This window comes from Leptinotarsa decemlineata, unplaced genomic scaffold (genome assembly GCF_025532065.1).
Source record: "Leptinotarsa decemlineata unplaced genomic scaffold, Ldec_3_MD MMD2_P_RNA_scaffold_1, whole genome shotgun sequence".
Classification (NCBI taxonomy): Eukaryota; Metazoa; Arthropoda; class Insecta; order Coleoptera; family Chrysomelidae; genus Leptinotarsa; species Leptinotarsa decemlineata.
In genome coordinates, this window is record NW_027412523.1 from 2,228,029 (window position 1) to 2,252,119 (window position 24,091).

General features: G+C 35.8%; 1 protein-coding gene across 4 annotated transcripts in view; it reads left to right on the plus strand.

Moving 5' to 3' along the window:
• The window catches only part of LOC111511792 (tyrosine-protein kinase transmembrane receptor Ror), a 99,241-nt gene that overhangs the window by 73,826 nt on the left and 1,324 nt on the right, over positions 1-24,091 (plus strand). For 2 of the 4 annotated variants that reach the window (XM_074175660.1, XM_074175551.1), the window contains exons 2-18: positions 1,541-1,621; positions 1,749-1,927; positions 6,777-6,924; positions 7,049-7,097; positions 10,032-10,343; positions 13,171-13,442; positions 13,501-13,605; positions 13,657-13,801; positions 14,288-14,367; positions 18,298-18,416; positions 18,491-18,698; positions 18,757-18,968; positions 19,023-19,119; positions 19,287-19,422; positions 20,645-20,777; positions 20,833-21,028; positions 22,932-23,118. In XM_074175660.1, coding sequence (XP_074031761.1) covers positions 1,541-1,621; positions 1,749-1,927; positions 6,777-6,924; positions 7,049-7,097; positions 10,032-10,343; positions 13,171-13,442; positions 13,501-13,605; positions 13,657-13,801; positions 14,288-14,367; positions 18,298-18,416; positions 18,491-18,698; positions 18,757-18,968; positions 19,023-19,119; positions 19,287-19,422; positions 20,645-20,777; positions 20,833-21,028; positions 22,932-23,118 — 2,659 coding nt within the window. Of the gene's footprint in view, positions 1-1,540; positions 1,622-1,748; positions 1,928-6,776; positions 6,925-7,048; positions 7,098-10,031; positions 10,344-13,170; positions 13,443-13,500; positions 13,606-13,656; positions 13,802-14,287; positions 14,368-18,297; positions 18,417-18,490; positions 18,699-18,756; positions 18,969-19,022; positions 19,120-19,286; positions 19,423-20,644; positions 20,778-20,832; positions 21,029-22,931; positions 23,119-23,367; positions 23,433-24,091 lie in introns of all 4 variants that reach the window. The other 2 variants (XM_074175609.1, XM_074175572.1) reach the window with 2 other exon arrangements.

Consider the following 24,091-nt stretch of genomic DNA (forward strand, 5'->3'; position numbering starts at 1 on the left):
ATGTTACACCTCGTTAGTGCAGGACATATCCAACCAAGACGTCTGGGACTCGACTAACCGGGAAAGGAATTGTTTTGCAGCAGGGATTTGCAACATCACCCTGTGTAAGAATGTACGGGTGATTTTTTAAGAGGTATAGGATTTGATTTTCAAAACAATACAAAAAATTTGAAAAAATTAATGAAATCTCTATAGGAATTGATAGAACGATCAATATAATTCAATGTTTGAAGATGATTTCATGCAAATGTTGTCCGCGGCTCCTTTCCAGATGGCCCATGCGCAAGGTCCAGTTTTGGCACACTCTCTCTAACAAATTGATCTCTAACATATCGACCGGTATTTCACGTATAAATGATTCAATATTGGCATCCATAGCGTCAGTCATAGCTGGTTAATCCCTGTAGACATGAGCCTCAACATGACCCCACTAGAAATAATCCAAGGGCGTTAAATCACACGATCTAGGCGGCCAATTGACGGGTCCCAAACGTGAGATAAACTGTTCACCGAAGGCGGCTCTTAATTGGGCCTTTGTTTCGCGTGATGCGTGGCATGTGGCACCGTTTTGTTGAATCCACATATCAAGCATGTCCAATTCTTCCATTTTGGGCAACAAAAAGTCGTCAATCATCACACGGTAGCGCTCGCCATTCAGAGTAACGTTCCGGCCATTGTCGTCTTTGAGAAGTATGGCCCGATGATGCTACCGGCCCATAATTCATACCAAACAGTGACTTTTTCGTGATGCATCGCAATGCTTGTGGCTGGTATTCACTCCAGATGCGGCAATTTTGCTTGTTAACGTATCCATTCAACCAGAAATGAGCCTCGTCGCTGAACACAATTTTTTCAATAAAAATGTGGATCTTCCTTCAACTTTGCCAGCGCCCATTCACCAAATGTTTAACGTTGTGGGAGGTCGTGTGGTTTCAATTCTTGCACCAGCTTCATCGTATAAGGTTTTGCACCCAAATCCTTTCGCAAAATTTTCCACGTAGTGGAGTAACAGAGACTCAATTGCTGCGAAAGGCGGCGAATCGACATTTCACGGTCATCACGAACACTGGCGAATACAGCCGCAATATTTTCTTCGGATCTCATTCTACGTATGCGTGTTGGTGATTTAATGTCCAATAATGTAAACCGGGTTCGAAATTTAGTCACAAGCTTCCGAATAGCTCCGTCAGTAGGCCGACGAAACTGCCCATAAATTGGAAGAACTGCACAATGCACTTTCTTCACCGAGCATGAATTTTAATAATAAAATTCAATAATTTGCAAACGTTGTTCATTCGTAGGTCGATTCATGGTTAAATTATAGACCAAACTGAACAAGTTTGACAATGACACAAGACACGATTCACGCGTGATCTGTCAAAAACAGTGTTGCCAAAAAGATACCAGCAATAAAAAAACATTCATTACATAGAATAAATTCAGAAGTTATCATGAATTTCCACAAATTAAACAAGTCATCAATCACACAAATAATAATAATGACAGAAGTCAGCCATTTTATTTCAATTTTTTGTTTCAGTTATTCTGTCCCACACACAAGAATATGAAGAAGACGACGAGGACTATGAAGATTTTTCCAACATAAACTCAACTTCTAACGGTAAGAAAACAACCTCGGAACGTTTCATATCTTTTCACCCACATTTGAGTAGATGCCTTTCAGTTGAATATAATATTTGCCAAGTAAAATAATTGCCGTCGTTATTATAGTTATTGCTTTTTTACAGGGTCATTAGTTTTCATCAACGAATTATACAATATAACGAGGGATCCAGGCAAGCAGGTGAAATTAGTTTGCGAAGTTAAAAACTCCGATACGAATAATACAAACAGCAAGGTATCTTTCAATTGGAGGCATAATGAAGTTCCTATAGATTCGAATGATAGGTTCAAGATAAGGAATAAGGTGAGCCGATCATTGAAACATGATTATTGTAGATTGTGGGGGGATCAAAAATATTTTCCAATCCCAATATTGTACGTCGTATGCGCTATTTCGGATATACATTTTTCAGTTCATCATTGATTGAAGGTTGTTTGAAAGTCAAGTAAAAGAATATGAACATGCCTGTTTGAATTTACCTAAATGAGGGCGATGACATCACCCCTTACGAAGACGCCATCTATGGAGTCGACAGAGAACTAAATCCTCGAATATCAAAGATGAAGTGGTTTGAAACAGTGCTGTCTGGTGTCAAATCATAAATGCGTTGAGTTTGAGCTCTGATTTTCTTACTAAGAATATTTCTTATTAGTCAGTGGGCTATGCTTGAAAACTGGCAGTAAAAAAATCCAAAGAAATGAACTTCAAACTTTAGTACCTCGCCCACTAGATGGAGTGACATTCTGTTGTTCGCTCCAAGTTAGGAAGAGTAAGGAAATACTCTGAAAGAATTCCGATTTTCATTTATGGAATATCATTGACTTTAGGTCGATGATGGTCACTATCTTGCACTGACGAGTGGCTAAGGAGCCCGAAACCGGTCTGCAAGTGTGCCCGTTCCAAAATTGAAGGTCGACTCTTTCAGTTGTATTGCCAATTGCATATGCAGGAAATTTTCTGTAAAAATTCCTGCACTGACGCCTGTCGGATATAATCCAACGCCGTTCGTGGTATTAGCCAGTGGAGTAGTTGTTTTCTAATAGGCGTCAGTCCATTAAACCTACTGTGTAGGTATATCCGAGACTGGCTTGAACATTTAAAGTTCATTTAATAAGAATATTTCTACTCTTGTTTTTGTCAGTGAATTTTTAATGTTCATACTCTCTCGGCCAACTTAACCGTTGAGCAAAGAAGAGTGATTGGCCGGTGATTCTGCGGACTCTAGAATCGTTCTCATCTACTTCCAATTTGTGAAAAAAATACCTGAGAATGAGTGAGCTGTTGATCTACCAGCAATCTAATTTTCCTTTCCAGCAGCTTTTTCAACGAACGCTACGTCGCTACGTACCTACTTTTTTTTTCCATTCAGATCAATGTCATTTTTGGATCCAAGTTTTTACTGACGTTCCATCGTCTTCATATCTTCGCGACAGGGAAGTAATAGTAGCCTCGACAATGAACCAAAGCTCACGATTTCCGAATTCATGGCCCTCTGGAGGTTTCTCCGTCGACCTATCGTTTCAACACCAGTTGAAAGTCGTTTCTCTATCTGATAAAAGATGTAATCCGCTTATGAAACTCATTTATGGTATGACCAGAGATTGATGGCCACCCCGAGAACATCGTTTATGATAAGCAATGCCTCAGTGATCCCCTGCCACAGGGAATCACTGCTAGGTAGCTGAACTGAGCTAAGTTTCAGCTTAACGTTGATGGTAATGATGATAATCTATGAAAACATTCGGGTGGAACACTGGGTCCATCGTGTTCTTGTGGAGAGCGAAGACGACATTATCTGACTATCTTTGAATGGGAAGCTGACAGGCTACACCGGGGCCAGTCAGAAAACGGCTACTAGATTCGATAAGTAAGGAGGTGTTGAAAAGCTCCTGAACAACTTCATTAAATACCCGCTGGTTATAATCAATAGCTCGCCGACTCCCAGGTACTTCTCTCGAAGACAGAAGCAAGCTAATTGTCATCATGACTCACAGCACTTAGGCCACATTTGACTCATTGTACATCCTTCTAAGGAGTATGTCCTCCTAGATCATCCTGTCCTTTCCAGAAAGGTGAACAGGTCACTAGGAGACATCTCCTTTATATTGGCAGGTGTAGGCCAATACTCGCCGAACATACACTCTCTTTGGCAACCTTGAGGTTAGCTTGGATAGGCTCGTCCACGGTGGCATGGGGGGTTTTAGTTCCCCTCACCCTACTTATTTCTGCCACTGACCAAGAGTCCGGCAACCCCGTCTGTAAGGCCACATAGGCTTCCCGGACGGGGCCTCCAGTCCCCTGGCCGTTCCCCTATCCGCCACCTAGGAACGCGACCGATAGGTAGCCCAACCCACAGGGAACATGACCCTAGGTATAGGATTACCTCTGGTTGAAAATCTACTCTGCAAAGCTGACTGAAAGAATCGGTCTGCAACGGCTAAACAGAGAATGGATTAACAGTTTTTATTCAGGAGAGAAAATTCCTCAGAGATAGAAGCTTTGAAGAACCATCTACGAGCTAAACCTAAACAGGAACGCCCACGACGTTCTCTTTGATATGGTGAAGGCCTTGGCATGAAGACCTTCTACATAAGATGCTCGATTTTATCTCCATCGGTGCCTGATCCGATAGATTGCTTTCTTCAGATTGGAGTCGGGGATCCAACAGAGAGATCTCCTCGTTGAATTAACATCAGCTACACGTGTATAACAAAAACGTAATAGTGAACTATCACATGAAGATATTAACAGATCTTGATTTTTGGGAAACCAAATAATTCATTATTAATAACCCAAACATTCGGTTTATAAATGTCGTCACTGGACCTTCTGAATTCGAATAGAAATGTGTGAATGATCTCTGTTTTCATCTTCTGTACGAAAAGTATGTTTTCATTTAGATGTCGCCTACTTTATCTTTCCACTCATTCACCGGCTTGTATATTTTTTCACATATTTTATTTCAAAAAAATAATCGTTAACATCATTGATTGCTTTATTATTCGCTTCAAGATATAACATTTTTCACTTGTATTGAATAACCTTAGGTTGAAAATATTTCCTTCAACCACAGATCAAAAAAAAAGTTATAAAAGAATCGTTGAAAATACTAATGGAGAAGTTGACGAACATCAGTGAAATTGATGATCTAATATCGATATACGAGGGTTGCCTTTTATGTTTCGGGATTTGGCAACCCTAGTGTTGCAATCTGGCAACTGACAGCTCTATCGTGAAGTTGGATATTTTTGAGTTTATATATATTGACTTTATCACAGTAGTTATTTCCCAGTCTCAACATTTCAGATAAAGGAGAATGATAACCATAATTGGTTGAGTGATACGGTGTAAAAAATAGCTTTTTTTGTCTAGTGGACCTCTATGGAACGTTAAAGTTGATAAGAGATAGAATTTCTGGACAATCAATGAGACCAGATATAATTTTGAATAGATAAACCAATGTCGCAGTTGTTCTTCTATCCTCAAGACTCGACAGAGATAATATACTCATCACTTCACTGTAACTGTATTCACCTATAACCAACCCTAGTTTGTATGCCATGGTCCTTAGAAATTTATTTTGCACATTTTCTAATTGTTGTTTATACTTATGGTAGTAGGGACTCCAGATGATGGTGTTATACTCTATGATAGGGCGTACTAAAGAGCAATATAATACTTTGGTTGTGAATGGAGAAAGATTGGTTGATGATCTCACAATAAAGCCGAGCATTTTTAGAGCTCTCATAGAAACAGAATTCACATGGTTGTTGAAACAAAGCTTGGCATCTAACAATATACCCAAATCCTTACACTCTTCTTTACATTCCAACATTTCATCATTCAAAAAATATTTAAATTTGATTGGTGATCGAGACCTACTGAACATCATTGAATAGCATTTCTTTGTGTTGAGATAAAGACAGTTTGCTTCACACCAATCAGAAATGGAGAAGAAGATTAGCATCATGGACATTTTCTACAACCTTGAAAATTTTCAGGTCATCGGCAAATAACGAGATTTTTGAATTATTGATATTTGAGCTAATGTCATTGATTAAAAGGCAGAACAACAAAGGGCCACAATGTGATCCCTGTAGTACACCTGATTTTACAAAAAGGGGCTCTGAAACTGTACTATTCACTCTAACTGATTGAGAGCGTCCAATTAGATAACTGTCAAAAAAAATTTGTTCGCGTTGGATCCCACACAATTTGTCATTCGTTCAAAAAAAAGGCTCGTGTCGGTTGGTCGAAGCTAATGCTCAAAAATTATGATTGCAGTGCTTAGAAACACGTCTATGACATCGTGACAGGTGCTGAATCGTGGATTTACGCGTATGAGCCCGAAAGTAAATAGCAGTCGACTGTATGGGTGTTTCAAGATGAGCCAAATCCAATAAAAGTTGTTCGCGCACGGAAAAACTTGACATGTCTCAACCGTACCACTAGAACAATGCAGAACAGTCAATTCTGAGTGGTACACAACCACTTGTTTGCCAGTTGTCTTCCAAGAAATCGGGAAAACCAACCGCCGAAGACGGATCACTCTTCACCACGACAATGCGAGCTCCCACATATCGGCTCAAACAACTGCTTTTTTGAGCACCCAAAACATCAATTTGATGAGTCATCCGCCGTATAGTCCTGACTTGGCACCGAATGACTTCTTTTTATTCCCGTGAAGAAGCGGTTGCTGCATTCAGAGTGCATGTTTTGGAGATACCTCAATCAGAGTGGCATAAGTGCTTCGATAATTGGTTCAGACGCATGCAAAAGTGTATAGATCTTCATGGGGAATATTTTGAAAAACAATAAAGTGATTTTCGATGATTAATATTTGTTTTTGTTCTCTAATCCCGAAATATAAAAGGCAACCCTCGTAACATGATTTCTGGTAGAGTGATTAGGAGAAACAGAAGAAAGGGTTTTATTATTTCATGTTACGAGTATATGATTTACCGTGTTTTTCAGCGTTTCACAATTTTGTTCTAGAACGAATGAAATAATTTAGAGCACTGTCTCAATTTTGTTTATTTACCTGACGTAAGTGTGATGAATTTTCAAGATCGCATTTGAGTAACATTTTCAAATTAGATTAAGTTCGTTCAAAACGTTAACCTACAAGTAATTTCATATGTTTTGCTTTCAGGGAAAAGACTCCATTTTCACCTCTACGCTTCGGATATCAAAGTTGGAATTCTTCGACAGGGGTTTCGTTGAGTGCATAGCTAGTAATGGTATAGAGAAGATACGATCAGTCAGCTTTCTCGAAATAAGTCAAGAATTGCATAAGTATGGTGAGTGTATTACGTTATGTGTTATCAGTTCGTCTTCACGACATTCGTATCTTAGAAACTTCCTGGATGTTACACGGTTTTGCTTTCTTCTTTTGCGTTTAACACGTTCTTCATTATATTTTAGGTATCACCGACATAAATGCGCTCAAAGTGGACCGTCCAGATCTTGAAAGGTAGGTGTCAGGTTGTTTTAATTTAATACTAGCGATCCGCCCCGACTCCGCACGGGTGCAATGCTGATACTAAATGTACCTACTCACAGTGCATTTCTTTAACGTCCCCCCCTTTTATTTTTTGAACGGGTCAACTCAAAAAATTAAAATTTGGGATAGTGAAATTAATGCATGAATACTTTATTTTGAAGTGAAACTGACAGATGAAATTTTCAAGAACGCGACTGGGCGCCATCTGGGAAAAAATTGAATGAAAAGGGGGGTCTGTGACACATCTTTTTGAAGCTCCTGGCAAATGTTTTACAACCCTGGAATATAATGTCAATATCTTCACCTACTACAAAATGGCGGAACATTTAATAATTTCCTGAAGACAAACACAATAGAAATATTCTTTTTATCTGCCATATGGCAGATAAAAGAAATCATTTTTTTAACAGCAATGTTACAGACAAAATTGCCGTTATTGGAGTGACAACAACCCTCACGTTTTCCAGGAAACACATACCCAATATCCAGAAAAAATTAACGTATAGGCAGGAATATTGGGAAACCATATTGTAAGACCTCTATTTATTGATCAAAATTCAACAGGGAAACTGTATTTGAAAATGCTGGTAACTACTATTGACGAAACCGATTGAAAGCAACTTAGAGTGTTCTGTATTCAACAAAGAGAAAATCAACCCAGCGGTGATCAAGGCTGAATTCAGAAGAATAATTGAAAAATACCCCAATATCCATATAGTGTACATGGATGGATCGAAGACTGAGCAAGGAACTGGAAGTGCTTTCGCATGTTTGGGATAAACCCACTTCTGGACCTTACCGAATCAAGCGAGTGTTTTCACAGCAGAACTATATGCAATCTGGCAAGCATTACTATAGATGGACTTATGTAATTTTCATTCATACACCCTTTGCACAGACTCGCTGAGTTCTATTCAAGCAATTGAAAACTCTTTCAGTAAACATCCGCTGGTTCAAAGAATCTTAACACTGATGAGTTGTCTCCAGTCCAAAGGAAAATCGATCTTATTTGTTTGGGTTCCTAGTCATATAGGAATTGGTAATGAGAAAGCTGACACTGCAGCAAGAGCCGCAACTGAGAATAATGTCGATCTGAATATACATGTGAGTCCAAATGACACAAAAAAATTCATAAAAAACTCAATACTCAACACATGGCAACAAGAATGGACAAACAAAGATTCAAAATTGAAAGATATCAAACCTGATATTGCAGCCATGAGACTTCTACAAGGGCTAAAGAGAAGAGAACAAGTCATAGTAACACGACTTAGGATAGGACATACGAACTTAACATCCTCTTATATACTGAGAAGACAAAGACAACCATCCTGCGAAAATTGCCAAACTTTGATGACGGTTAAACACCTTCTCTTAGAATGCCACCAGTATGAAGCCGATCGACAACGATATAACTTACGGGATAATATAAGAACTTGCCTCGGTACCAAAGCTATAAGAAGAGTTTTGAACTTTCTGAAAGCAACAGACCTTTTTAACAAAATATAAACAGATATCGTATACTACAAAATGGCTAATGACCTCAGCAGTCGATGCCAGAATAATAATTAAAAAAAAAACTACTATTGACCCTTTCACCACTGAAATCGTCGAAACGAATCCTAATGAATTCGATATGGATATTGTATTTCAAAAAGATGGAGCACCACCACATAACTCCAGACAAGTAAGAAACTATTTGGATACTAGTTTTCCCGGTCGTTGGATTAGCCGTCGAGGTTCTACAGAATGACCAGCCCACTCGCCAGATTTGACATCTTTGGATTTTTATGGGGCTATTTGAAGCAAAAGGTGTACAAAACTGAACCTGCTTCAGTATTGGATATACGGCAGAGAATAATAAATATTTGTAGAGATATTGACCTTACTGTATCGAATAGGCTGTTCATATGCCAAGAAGTTCAAGGCAACTATTTCGAGCATCTTCCGAACTGACCTCAAGCTTATTACCTCATATTTTATAGTTAAATGTCAATGTATTCAGGCAATTATTTAAAGTTCCGCAATTTTGTAGTAGTTGAAGATATTGACATTATATTCTAGCGTTGTGAAACATTTGTCAGTAGTTTCAAAAATATGTGTCACAAAACCCCCCTTTTCCATTAAATTTTTTTTCCCATACTTCAAAATAAAGTATTCATGCATTCATTTCATTATCCCAAATTTCAATTTTTTGAGTTGACCCGTTCAAAAAATAAAAGGGGGGGACATCAAGGAAAAGCACTGTATAGAGTACAAAATTCTCTAACCCATCTATCGATAGATACCATGATATAGTAGAGTAAATATTTATTTTGAAATGGAAGTACAGAAAAACGTGACATTAAAACGGATAAAACCTTTGAAATTACCTAATATATACAAGCAATAATTTGTCTAAGTGCCCATTATAAGGCAACTGAGGGAATTCAGTATCATACTTACTCATGTATTTGGACATAGATAGCAGAACTTTCTACAGTCTTTCTTGTAACTGTCGAACATTTTGAAATCAATAATAATATTTGTTAGCAATCCCTGATGCTCATGTTTAGAGATGTTTTTGACCTATTGATATTTTCATTAAAAACAATGAGTTCTTCAAGTTTTTGGTGTTAGGTCATACTTGTTTGTGTAGAAAATATTGGTGGAACGTTCGTTTGTACTCTTTAAATTGCAGTTCCACCCAATACCTACCTACTTTCTGTAAGATATAATTGCCAAACGATACGAAACCTAAGACTTCATGTATTGCTAAAACTTTAAGTGTTCTCTCCATACTATTTGTCTGGATTTATTAATGATTCACAATTCCATTGCTTCATCCGTATTGTTGTCCAAAATTGGTTGCTGCACATACTTATTTTTTCTTTGCCGCCTGTGACTAAAAGTTTTTTTTTTTAGTATTGATGAAGAAACAACACATTTGCCGAACGCGATCATAAAATCTCATAACGAAGAGGATTATTCTCCACCTACGAGTGGTAACTCGAAAACTTTCTCTACTCCCATCCAGTTCGATTTGGACGCCAATGGAAAACTTACGGACAACATACCGATTATTTACAACACTTCCGAGCCGTTATGCCAAGTGTATAAAGGGCAGAGGTGCCGAAAATATCTGGCTAACAAGTATGTCTTCGTGCAGCCTCCTCATACCCAGAGGGATATCGAGGCGAAGTTGGATGCTGCTTTGTTGGTTATTTCCCAATCTAAGTAAGTTCCAAGGGTTTCAATTTCTGCTATTATAGAGTGTACAATTTCAAAACTGGCAATCAAGTAGTTAACACACGGACATCCGATGCATATCCAGCAGGTTTATACAAATGAAATTAAACCTTGCAAAACATATATTAATCCAGTCAAACTAGACATTGGAAGGTACATAAATTTACAACAAGCTGCAAATGCCTGTAATTGTTCAAAAGATAGTTAAAAATAAGATTTTAAAATTCCGAATGATTGCCATGCCTGGAAAAAAATTTATTCCAGGTCAAAGAAAGGTCAAAAATCTCAAAAAAAATTGTTTTTTCGCGATTTTCAGGAAAACGATAAGTTTTATCATAAAATAACCTCAGATAAAAATTGTAGATCATAAAATTCTGTACAAAAAATGTATCAAATTTTTTTTTCTTAGAGCCACCGTTTCTGAGATACGACGAGTCAAAAAGTTGTAAAAGTTGTAATCGTCATTATATGCATACGTTTCCACGCCGCCTATGAAGTAGTGTACATAGCGCGTTTTTTTTAACTTGGTTTCCCCAGTAGGCCTATTCCACATGTCTGTTGTGATTCTGTCAAACTGAAAACTTGCATAATAAAATATATTAGGAAGGGTTGGAAATTATAAAAGCGATTGAAATAAAAAAAAGGTAAAAATTCATTCATCTGAGTCATAACCTTCAAATACTTCTTCTTGTCGTTCTTCTTCTTCTTGTTCTTCTTCTTCTTGATCTTCTTCTTCTTGGTCTTCTTCTTCTTGGTCTTCTTCTTCTTGGTCTTCTTCTTCTTCTTGGTCTTCTTCTTCTTGGTCTTCTTCTTCTTCTTGGTCTTCTTCTTCTTCTTGATGTTCATCCTGGGTGTAGGTAAACTGCGGCAAGAGTGATGTATCGCATGTTTCCTCGTTGGTATCAAATGAATCCTCCACTATTGGTGATTCAGAATTAGAACATGACTGGCCTTGACAATGTGTACATGTCAGAGAACACAACAGTCCAACTTTTTTACAAACACATTCAGCGCTGCATCCCTTTTTACAGTTTGTGTTCAGGAGTCTTTCCGGCGCAGGTGGAAGTAAAGTCTGAATGGGTTCTAATGCATTGTCGACCAACTTCCAACCCCAGTCTTTTGGGTCTAGCTGATAACCAAGCCATACTTGAACTTGGTAATATACCCGGAAAAGATGTTGATGAGCAGCAACTGAGGTTGGAGGAAGACAAGCTAATTGCACCTGTATCTTATTTTTAGTGTTTTTTACGAAACATGCATATCAATACTTATCCAAGCAGGTGGTTTTTTTCGGAGCTTTGTACATAGAAAGAAGAAACTGAATCCCGTTGGTGATAATTTCTTGTTGTGTCGAATTACTTTTTTTGAAAACTTCAGCACATTGAACTAAATCTTATTTTTCAAACATTTTAAAGACTGTTGCTTTACCCCTCCTGTAAAATGCAGACATCGTATCACAGCCAGTTATTGCGTGTAAAAATAGTACATGATTTTGACTCTTTGCAAAAGTAGAAAGGAAATTATTTTGTAACCTTACAAACTTCCTCTCGTTCATTGGTGTTAATTCAGGATACATTTGGTTGAATTTTTTACACGTTCTGACAATGATTTTATCACTTTGTTCATTTGTATAATAAATAATTTCACAAGAACTTCGTTTGAATAATCGATATTTGCATTCATTTTGGAAGATGATTCGAAACACCGTCGATAACTCTTTGTAAGTTACTTATAAAAGTAACCGAACTGCTATAAGCTTGATAATTCCACTGCTACCTAAGTGTGTATAGAAGAAGCGACTTTATTGAGAAAACTTGACGATTTAGGTATAGGGACATGATATCATCTTGAAGCATTTTTCACCATCTTTCAATTTACCGAGTGATATACAGGGGGTTTCATTTGAAAAAATGAACTTTTGATTACTTTTTTGCACAATGGAAATAATAGTAATTTTAGCACGCCCTGTATGATATGGAGTCAATTTTTTGGTGTTATTTGAATATTTCGAGTTTGTCCAAACTATCATCAAAATATCAACTTTTTATGAATTGAGAGTACTGATGTACTTAATTTCAATTAAGGCTATGTTTTGGACCATATTTAGCACAATTTATTTTTTATCTCGAAAACAGATAGAGATAGGTATAGGACTTTATTAACAAAAAAGTATTAAAATACCAGAGCGATTCCAAAAATGTATTAATATACGGGGTGTTCCATTCAAAAAAATAAAGTTGCTAGGACTTTTTGATGGAAGTGGCAACGCCGTAATGCTGAAAATATTTTAGATCGATAAAACAGGTAAGGAAATGTGAGAGGTGAAATTTTCAGAAAAATCATGCTTTGCGTTTTCCAGAAACGTCTAACCTACTATCGACCGTGAGTCACGCTGTATACGTGGCATACTTATGCATATAATGACGATTACAACTTTTACAACTTTTTGACTCGTCGTATCTCAGAAACGGTGGCTCTAAGAAAAAAGTATTGATACCGTTTTCCTGAAAATCGCGAAAAACCAATTTTTTTCGAGATTTTTGACCTTTGACCTCGAATAAATTTCTTTCCAGGCATCGCAATCATCTGGAATTGTAAAATCTCATTTTTAACTATGTTTTAAACACTTACACGCATTTGCAGCTTGTAAATTTATGTAGGTACCTTCACTTTTATTTTTTAGTCTAATTTGACCGGACTATATATGTATGAATGTCAATATAAAGCATAATATGTGAAAATAAGAAGAAAAATATTGAGGTGGACAATTGTTATACTGTTCGCTGGAAATGTTGATACTTTATTTTTTTTGTAGTGACATATCAGCGAGCTGCAACAAATTTGCTCAACCTAGCTTATGTTTTTCTGCGTTTTCCGTATGCCTGGACCCCAAGAAAATCAACGAATATCAGGAGAATCATCGAGAAGAGTTCATGAGTGTATCTACCAAAGCCAAAGTCAAATTCAAGAACATTCGAACCAAGCTGGCAGCTCACTTGAGAAGGATTTGTAAAGATGAATGTCTTCTTCTGGAAAATGAGCTATGCACTAAGGAATACAGCATAGCGAAAAGACATCTAGTTATTGGTTGGTTGCACCAATCGCCGATAACGATCGTAATCTTTTCAATCTTACTGTGTTTTAGGTCAAATTATGGAACTGGAGGAATGTGACCAGCTACCGAATGACACCGAAGAAAGTTCTAAAGAGTGTTTGTCTTTGGGCGTAGGAGATTTAAGTGTAAATAGGGGTAAATCGAGTCTATTTCAATAAAAAGTAGAGCTAAAGTTTGTATTTTCAGACGAAAAATGTTATTGGGATACGGGACGTTTGTATAGAGGCGACAAAGATACTTCTTCATCGGGTAAGAAATGTTTGAGATGGTCACACCAGTTTCATATTCCACCATCGGACTATCCTGAGTTGGCAGGTCATAACTATTGCAGGTAGAGTAGTCTAATCGTAGAGATACGGACTACGGATTGAAATATAATTGAAAATATCTCCTAACTCAGAGCAAAAAACTAAAATTCTCACAGCGTCGTCATGCAACCTGGCGGTTTCATGACCTAAAGGAATCACTGCCCTCACAAGTGAAAATAAATTATAAAAAGGGTTCCTATCTTTTCTCTCTGTCTTTTATCTTTTTTTTCTCTTGCTTTTCTCTAGTCTTCTTCTTCTTCTTCTTTATTACTGGTACTAGTCAGTAGGTATATTTTAGTTTTAAGTTTAGTTTGTAGTAAGGGTCTGAGTGGAAGACCAGTTTCTCTCTTCCTGGTGTTGAGAGAAAACTGAACTCTCACCTTTTATTTACCTAGTTTTTTTATTTTTATTAAAACTTGATATTGGTTGTGAATTTTTGGTAAATAATAAACGTATTATTATTATTATTATTATTATTATTACTTTTGTAATTTGCTGATTGCTTTCAGGAATCCTGGTGAACTGGAACTAGAGCCATTTTGCTTCGTTGAACAAAACAAGAGAGAAGTATGCGGCATCAGTAAATGTGGTAAGTAGTAAAGTATACTCAATTTTCTCTCGTTGAGTTTTCCATCTTTCTCTGTTTGTGTTGAATGGTATTGTATGGACTTTCATTGTCTAACAGAAGATGCATATATTTGAAATTTAGATATTGTGGGATAAAAAGATAGGTTTTCGAAAAATTGCATTGCACAAATTAAAAAAACACAGATAATCCGGTCAATCTCGACATTGGAAAGTACATAAATTTACAACGAGCTGCAAACGCGTGTAATTGTTCAAAACATAGTTAAAAATAAAATTTTAAAATTCCGAATGATTGCGAAGCCTGGAAAAAAATGTATTCGAGGTCAAAGAAAGGTCAAAAATCTCAAAAAAATTTGTTTTTCCGCGATTTTCAGGAAAACGATAAGTTATATCAGAAAATAACCTCAGATAAAAATTGTAGATCTCTACAAAAAATGTATTAATACTTTTTTTTCTTAGGGCCACCGTTTCTGAAATACGACGAGTCAAAAAGTTGTAAAAGTTGTAATCGTCATTATATGCACACGTTTCCACGCCACCTATGAGGTAGTGTACCTAGCGCCTTTTTTAAACGTGGTTTCCCCAGTAGGCCTATTCCACATGTCTGTTGTGATTCTGTCAAATTAGAAATTTGCATAATAAAATATATTAGGAAGGGTTGGAAGTTATAAAAGCGATTGAAATTAAAAAAATGTAAAAATTTATTCATCTGAGTCATAACCTTCAAATACTTCTTCTTGTCGTTCTTCTTCTTGGTCTTCTTCGTCTTCTTGATCTTCTTCTTCTTCTTCTTGATATTCATCCTGGGTGTAGGTAAACTGCGTCAAAAGTGATGTATCGCATGTTTCTTCGTCGGTATCAAATGAATCCTTCGCTATTGGTGATTCAATATTAGAACATGACTGGCCGTGACAATGTGTACATGCCAGAGAACACAACAGTCCAACTTTTTTACAACCACATTTAGTGCTGCATCCCTTTTTACAATTGCAAAAAATTATGTTCAGCAGTTTTTCCGGCGCAGGTGGGAGTAAAGTCTGAATAGGTTCTAATGCATTGTCGACCAACTTCCAACCCCAGTCTTTTGGGTCTAGCTGATAACCAAGCCACAATTGAACTTGGTAATAAACCCGGAAAAGATGTTGATGAGCAGCAACTGAGGTTGGAGGAAGACAAGCTAATTGCACCTATTTCTTAGTTTTAGTGTTTTTTACGAAACATGCATATCGATACTCATCTAAGCTTTGTACATAGAAAGAAGAAACTAAATCCCGTTGGTGATAATTTCTTGTTGAGTCGAATTACTTTTTTTGAAAACTTCAGCACCTTGAACTAAATCTTGTTTTTCAAACATTTTAAAGACTGTTGCTTTACCCCTTCTGTAAAATGCAGACGTCGTATCACATCCAGTTATTGCATGTAATAATAGTACATGATTTTGACTCTTTGCAAAAGTAGATAAACTTTTTGACGAATATATTTCGGTTTGACTTTGAGCTTTTCCTGGCTTTAGAAAGAAAATAGTTTTTTCAGGTGGAGTTCGAGCAGTAAGAAGTACGAGTAAGTCTACATATTCACCTACAACAATAGTTGTACTTGTCAAATCAAATTGCTCTATAGCTGTTTCAATAATCAGTACATCGGCATCGTTATTAGCCTGTTTAACCAATATATTTTCGCCAATAAACTTATCCCTCAACATTGAAATGAACCGAGATTTGTTGTATTTGCAAGAAATTCCTGTTGATTGGTAGGAACTGTCATGAGTTTATCAAATAGAATATCGGAAAATGAAGATGTTGCTAAAGTTCGACGACGTTGTTCTGCAGCTTTAATATTTCTCGTGCAATCATCATAGCCATCAAATACGACCGTAATTCTGGCACGAAAATGTCTACGTACATACTGAACGTATTTACCTAAAATAATGCTAAATGTTTCTTCACTATCCCACACAACACGATGTAGTAAGTATCCACCGCCAATGATGTATGTCGTATTAGTATTGTTCATTTCAATATTGACCTGTTGGAAACAATCGTAAATGGCAGACTTCTGTGTTTTACGCATCCCGAGGTCATCAAACAACGATAAAGGGTAGGAAGCAAATTCATATTCAAAATATTTCTCAGTTTCATCTTGAAATGCTGCAGTAATACTCATGCGCTGGAACAATAATACAGGGTCACTCACATCAACATGCTGCTCGGTCGTATCCATCCTAAAATTAGCCAGATCTTCTAATTTTTCACACACTGTATTCATTGCATGCATACTATATACCCATTTACTTATAACACTCTCTTTCGTACTTCTCCCTCGAGCAATACCTCCATCGGTCTTCATAGCTTTCATCATAGACTACTAGATAACCATGTTTGTTGAAGTTCCACGACATATAATGACGATTACAACTTTTACAACTTTTTGACTCGTCGTATCTCAGAAACGGTGGCACTAAGAAAAAAGTATTGATACATTTTTTGTAGAGAATTTTATGATCTACAATTTTTATCTGAGGTTATTTTATGATAAAACTTATCGTTTTCCTGAAAATCGCGAAAAACCAATTTTTTTCGAGATTTTTGACCTTTGACCTCGAATAATTTTTTTTCCAGGCATCGCAACCATTCGGTTGCTTCACTATTATTTTTAGTCTAATTTGACGGGACTAAGACATATGTAGCAATAATTCATTTACATTCACCACCAGATGTTTCAAAAATCTTTTCTCCTCTTCTCTTTTCTGTAGTCCCTTCTCATTGTAAAAGTATTGTTGAAGATACTATTTACAAATTCTCAACAACTCATCGCTTATTATGCCATCAAGATTTTTCAAATACACTGCTAACAAAATCAAATAATTTCACAAACTACACTTAAACGATTTGATCTCCACTAACTTAAGTTAGTGGAGATCAAATCGTTTAAGTGTAGTTTGTGAAATTACTATGGATCTTCATCAAGTAACGGCCGAATCAATCAGAAAATCAAATAACTCTTTTGAATCAGCAAGTGTAGCTCAGGTTACTTAAAGTAGCTTATGGAAATAGTTTTACATCCTAATATATAAAGATCAAAAGAAATCTTCCTGTCTTGCACATGCTGTTCCTAATTGGTTATTGCATGTCTGGAATTGAATAAGCTTAGTTCGATTGAAGGCGTTGTGTTTACTAGGATACAGCTAACGCTGTCGTGGAGATGACCAAAGTTACCTGCTTAACTTTCAATTTATTGGAGGATTAAACTTCTACCTCTTTGTTGCATTTCCTGCCATTAAGGTTTTCTTTATACTTTGTTCAGGTGTCTTGTAAACAGCTCTATATTTATTCTGAGCTTATCTCTGCTTTATCAAAGCAGTTCTTATTGCAGAGAGTATATACAAAGGTTTTCCCTCATATGTCCAGTTATACTTTCCCACTATCGACCCACTTTCTGACTTGGTCTCATATCAAAGATTTTGGTAGCACCTCAGTTGTTTCAGGACCCATTTATAGAATTGATAGTCTTTGTCTGGCACACTCTTCAGCTTTCTCTAAATCTTGATTCCTGAGTGTCCCTATGCAGTCAATCTATTCCTATCTGCTAGATCTTCCAATTCTTCAGAACAGTCCCTGTGGCAATCTTTTGTTCATCAAAACCCCAAGTACAAAATTTGCTCAACGGTGGTATATACGATCTTGGGATCTCTGGGGTTCCATTATCAATTCTTCCAATCTCATGATTTTTCCTCAATAGAGTGAGAGTTCTTGTATGGGGGTCATATCAATCTTCCCTATACCCTCATTGAGGGCTACTGGAGCCACATCCATAAATTCTGTTGGATCGCTTCAACCTACCTTTGAGTTTTGAGTCATTGCATGATTTTGAGTGATTCTAGATGTAAATAGGTAATATTCTTCATCTAACACCCTTTAATCTTTTTTTTTAGTATATGTTTTTGGAACATACGTTGGAGTGATAATTCTTTCAATAGTCATAGTCATTGGAACTGTGTTCACTTACTGCTATTGCAAAAGAAGAAATAAAAGTACTAGGAACTTGCAAAATGTAAGTAGATCAGAATACGTTCCTGATTTTTTCACTCTACTCCAGACTTTTTCATTAAAAATGTCTTATTCTAGAAGGATTTGCCACAAGTAAGCAAAAATATATATGGCAGTCCTGGTCCAGGACCTAGTGTATCTCCAATGGAAATGAACACCTTACTCCCACCAAATCTTCCTCCACAGAGAAATCATCACAGTACCAGCAAAAACGGTTTCCAATCCGTAGCTCAATATACTTTCAAAGAAGTTAGGTTAATTGATGAACTGGGAGAAGGTGCATTTGGTAAGGAATCTATTCCTATCACAAAACTAACTTATCAGCTCATCATTTGTTTCAATAGGTAAAGTTTACAAAGGCGAGCTCAAAACAAAAAGTGGTAAAATGTTTGTAGCTGTGAAATCTCTCAAAGAAAATGCTAGTGCCAAGACCCAGGCAGATTTTCAACGGGAAATCGAGCTGATTTCTGAACTCAAACATCCTAACATTATATGTTTATTGGGGGTTGTGATGAAGCAGGAGCCAATGTGTATGTTGTTTGAGTATATGTCAGAGGTGAGTTTGAACTGTGCCTTTTTTTATGAAATTGTCGTCAACTTTCATTTTCAGGGAGATTTGCATGAGTTTTTGATCGGGAATTCTCCAGAGGAAGGCAAATGTTTGACGCATGATCAATTTCTTGACATGGCTATACAGATTGCTCAAGGTAAAGGCTGTTGTAAAAGATTATTGTCTACTCTGAATTTACTTTTTGTGGGAGCTTTAAGAACTAGGAATATCTTGTAATTTCAACCTCAGTTTTTGACAGTCTCAAGTCACAATAAAAACTGAGACTCTGAGATTTGAACTCTCTCGTATTAATCTCTTTTTTAGGTATGGAATATCTTTCCGACAACCATTATGTACACAGAGATTTAGCTGCCAGGAATTGTCTTGTATCCAAAGACTTGGTTGTGAAAATTAGTGATTTTGGTCTAAGTAGAGACATGTACAGCTGTGACTATTACAGGTAAGAAATTAGTGCGCAGGAACTAGCTATACTCTGTTTCCCATTAGTGAAAGTACCTAACAAATGCTGATCATAAATGCAAAGCGCTAACAATTTATACATGTTGTCTGGTTTTTTATACAATGTTCAATACATTTTCGCCATTCTTCAAAATCGAAGTTTCTGATGACTCCTCAAATAGTATTTTGACATGTTTCACTTTAAATTTATCTGATGTTTGTCGACTGGATAGAATTATACTACCAGGATGCGACAACTTGTTTTTCTTATTTTCCGGACCAGATTTCATGGTGCTTCAATTTCTCGTGTCCTATCAAAAATATAAAACTCACAAACAAAAAATTTCCTAGCCATGGAGAACAAATGATATCATACGAGAAGAAAAAACGTTAAATTTTGGATGTAACTTAATTCTACCATGCACTTTTGCCAAGAATACTGTCGTTCAAAATGAATCGATCTCTCAGAAATGTCACCGCTTGAAGTTTTGAAATCTTTAGATAATATGAGGAGCAAAAATTCAGCTGGTATTGATGATATGTCTGTTGTTACTGTAAAGCAAATTATTGATATAATTATTGAACCATTAGTTTTTTTGCTTAACCAGTCCTTTATGGGGGTTTCTTCCCAGATGAATTGAAGAGGGCTTTTGTTTTTCCACTACACAAAAAAGGTCAGATAACAGAAATTAACAATTATAGGCAGATTTCGTTGATTTCCTCCTTTTCAAAACTCTGAGAAAATAATAGGTAAGAGAATTTTGATGTATATTGAACAAAATTACCTATTCTGCAATAATCAACAGGGTTTTAGGAAGAGTAAATCAATTGAATCTGCGTCTTACCAACTATTGAACTATATTTATGCACAAGTGGATAATAATAACCTGGTTTTTTCCCTTTTTTTAGACCTATCAAAAGCCTTCGATGCTGTTTCTTCCAAATTTCTATTGAAAACATTACTAATAATCAGCTTTCCTAATAATGTGTTGTGTTTGATAGAATCGTACATGAAAAACCGTAGTTTGGTGGTTAAATGTAATGGAATTACATCAGTTCCTTATGATGTGAAACTAGGTGTTCCACAAGGATCTGTTCTGGGTCCATTGTTATTCTTGACTTCTATCAATGACTTGCTTGAATTCATATCAGATTGTCACACAACTATGTATGCTGATGATACTACAATCACTGTTTCTGGATCGATTTTTTTTTCGTTACAGAGTACAGTCTAAATCCCTTTTGCCAGTCAGGTGGATGCCACCAGAATCAATTTTGTATGGCAAATTCACAACGGAGAGCGACGTTTGGTCATATGGAGTTGTTTTATGGGAAATATACAGCTATGGATTACAGGTATGTTTTGACCTTGCATTTATTGAAACATGAATGAATTTGAGTTACTCTTCAGCCATACTATGGTTACAATAACCAGGAAGTCATAAGTATGATCAGGTCTAGGAAACTTCTGCCTTGTCCCGATGCTTGTCCCAGTTACTGTTACGCTCTCATGGTAGAGTGTTGGGCGGAACAGGCAAATAGACGGCCCAACTTCAGTGAGATTTCACACAGACTGAAAGTTTGGAAGCAGAGCGGATGCACGAACGGTAAGATAGAAAATGTGTATTAAATCATCTCAAGGAACAATTCGTTCAGGCCACTACACTGTATGTTAATGGACTGACATCCATCAGAAAACAATTACTACTCTGACTAATGCCACGAAGAGCGTTGGATTATATCTGACAGGTGTCAGTGCAAGATTATCATTATTGTGTATTATTATTTGATGATATCAAAACTAAGATAAGTCATTTTGAAGTATTAATGTTTGCTGATGACTTGAAAATATTCAAAACCATAATATACTGCGAAAATATTCATAAGGACATTACATTTTTTCCAGAATGGTGTATAGGCATTGACATGAATGTGTCTAAATGCAAAAGTATATTTTTCTCGATGACTTACTCAACAATGTGTATTAATCCGGTCAATCCAGACATTGGAAGGTACATAAATTCACAACAAGCTGTAAACGCGTGTAATTGTTCAAAACATAGTTAAAAATGAGATTTTAAAATTCCGAATGATTGCGATGCCTGGAAAAAAATTTATTCGAGGTCAAAGGTCAAAAATCTCGAAAAACCAATTTTTTTTCGAGATTTTTGACCTTTGACCTCAAATAAATTTTTTCCAGGCATCGCAATCATTTGGAATTTTAAAATCTTATTTTTTACTATGTTTTGAACAATTACACGCATTTGCAGCTTGTTATAAATTTATGTACCTTCACTCTTATTTTTTAGTCTAATTTGACCGGACTATATACTATAGCAGGCGAATCATTAGAATCGGTTAAGTCCATATGAGATCTTGGTGTGTACCTTCAGTATGAATAGATCTCCAGGAGAGCAATTAAAATGTTGGCTTTGTATGCAGACTACAAAAGACCACCAACAATAATTCTTCAAAGATGTACTTTATATTGGTAAGATCACAAACAGAGTTTTGTATCTGTGTTTGGCCACCAACATACGAAATTCATAATCTCTCCTGGAGATCTATTCAGTATGAATAGATCTCCAGGAGAGCAATTAAAATGTTGGCTTTGTATGCAGACTACAAAAGACCACCAACAATAATTCTTCAAAGATGTACTTTATATTGGTAAGATCACAAACAGAGTTTTGTATCTGTGTTTGGCCACCAACATACGAAATTCATAAATATAACATAGATAAATTTTAGAACAAATTTATAAAATATATTCCCTTCAAGTTGGACATACCTATTAGTATATACAGATATTATGTTATTTAAATATAGGATAGAGACAATAACTTTTGTCTACTTTCTACTAAGATTTTTATTTGTTAAGACGGGCTTGACCACAAAGTAAATAGGTCATCAATGGAACAAATTATATTATTTCATAAATTGCTTAATTCTAAAATCAATTGTACAACTATTCTTGCTCAAATTACTCTTCATGTTCCCTCTAGAAAAACACTAAATAATTTTAACTTTTGCAATAGATTACCATAAGTATGACTATGGAGTAAATTCTCCTCTATTAAGAATAGTCAGGAATGGAAACAAGTCTGGATTTGATCCGTTATCTTTCATATTTCCGAGGAAATAAGTTACGAAATATTGATTGTTGAATCACAAGTTAATGGCATCATTTTTGTTCACACTGCTTAAATTCCTTGGCTTGTATTTATTGTAAGGAAATGAATTATTTCACCTCATTTCAATTCATTACTGTACCTGTTTAAATTAATATTTAATCTACAAATTAATTAGGAAAGGTAGAGTAGTGTTACGATCTGATATTTATAGATTCTTGCATACTAATTAGAAGCTACCCGTGAAAAAACAAATAAAAACTGTATAAATAGATATTAGTATCGTAAAGTTCCAAATATTCCTTTACTTATTTTTTACTTTGAATTCAATACTTTGGGGAAATATTGTGAATGGATTATTATTTTTATTATTCTGCAGGGGCATATTTCAAAACAGCTCCGACTCCTCTGAAGCACAGTCAGGGCTCAAAATCCAGTCATACGTCCGACTCTCAAACCTTGTGTCCAGCAGTTGAGAACCAACCAATGTCTTTCACTTGGGAGCGAGATCGCCACAAACCTACGTCGAGTAGGTTGCATGACAGCCAAAGCAGCTTAACGTCCAGGTAAATTGATCAATTGTAGTTCACAATACTTCTTTTCAAACTAGTTAATTCATGGAAGAAGTATCCGAAGAGATCAAAGATGTCGTGAATCATGTTTTAGACATAGGTGTTATGAATCATGCAATAAAACTTATGATTATATAATACTGGCAGTCTGGGTAGAGTTGTAATATGAAATAGTCATCAAATTCATTACATTTTTTAAAAATCCTATTGTGTTATCATTGAATTCATGACAGACTGTTTCAGTATTTGTATTCTACCAAACGCCATGCTGACTAAAGGAGAGCAGTTTATGTCTATACAAAAAACATGTGAGTTGGTTTTTATTGAAATAAATGGGGAATAATAGGTTTATGTATGTATCATTGTGAAGATCAGAGGAGTTTGATAGTTGGAAATGTGCAATTTAAGAATAACATATAATATAGAATTTGCACACTACTTCTAGGAAAACAGGTAATTCAAAAATGTGTTAATTATTATCATTTTATGCCAGAAATTTAATCAGGCAAAAGACTAATTCTATTAAAACAGATAAATTTATAAAAACTATTACAATTAATATTACTTCTAGGAAAACAGGTAATTCAAAAAATTTGTAAATTCTTATCATTTTATGCCAGAAAGTTAATAAGGTAAATGACTAATTCTATTGAAACTGGTTAGTTTAGATAAAGTATTACAATTAATATTACTTCTAGGAAAACAGGAAATTATGTTAATTAATACCATTTTATGCCAGAAACTTAATCTGGTAAATGACTAATTCTAGTAAAACAGGTAAATTTAGAAAAACTATTACCATAAATATTACTTCTAGGAAAATAGGTAATTCAAAAATATGTTAATCATTATCATTTTATGCCAGAAACTTAATCAGTCAAAAGGCTAATTCTAGTAAAACAGGTAATTATAGTATGAAATATGGTTTTTTATTGCTTATTGGTGTATTAAAATACTTTTTAACCTT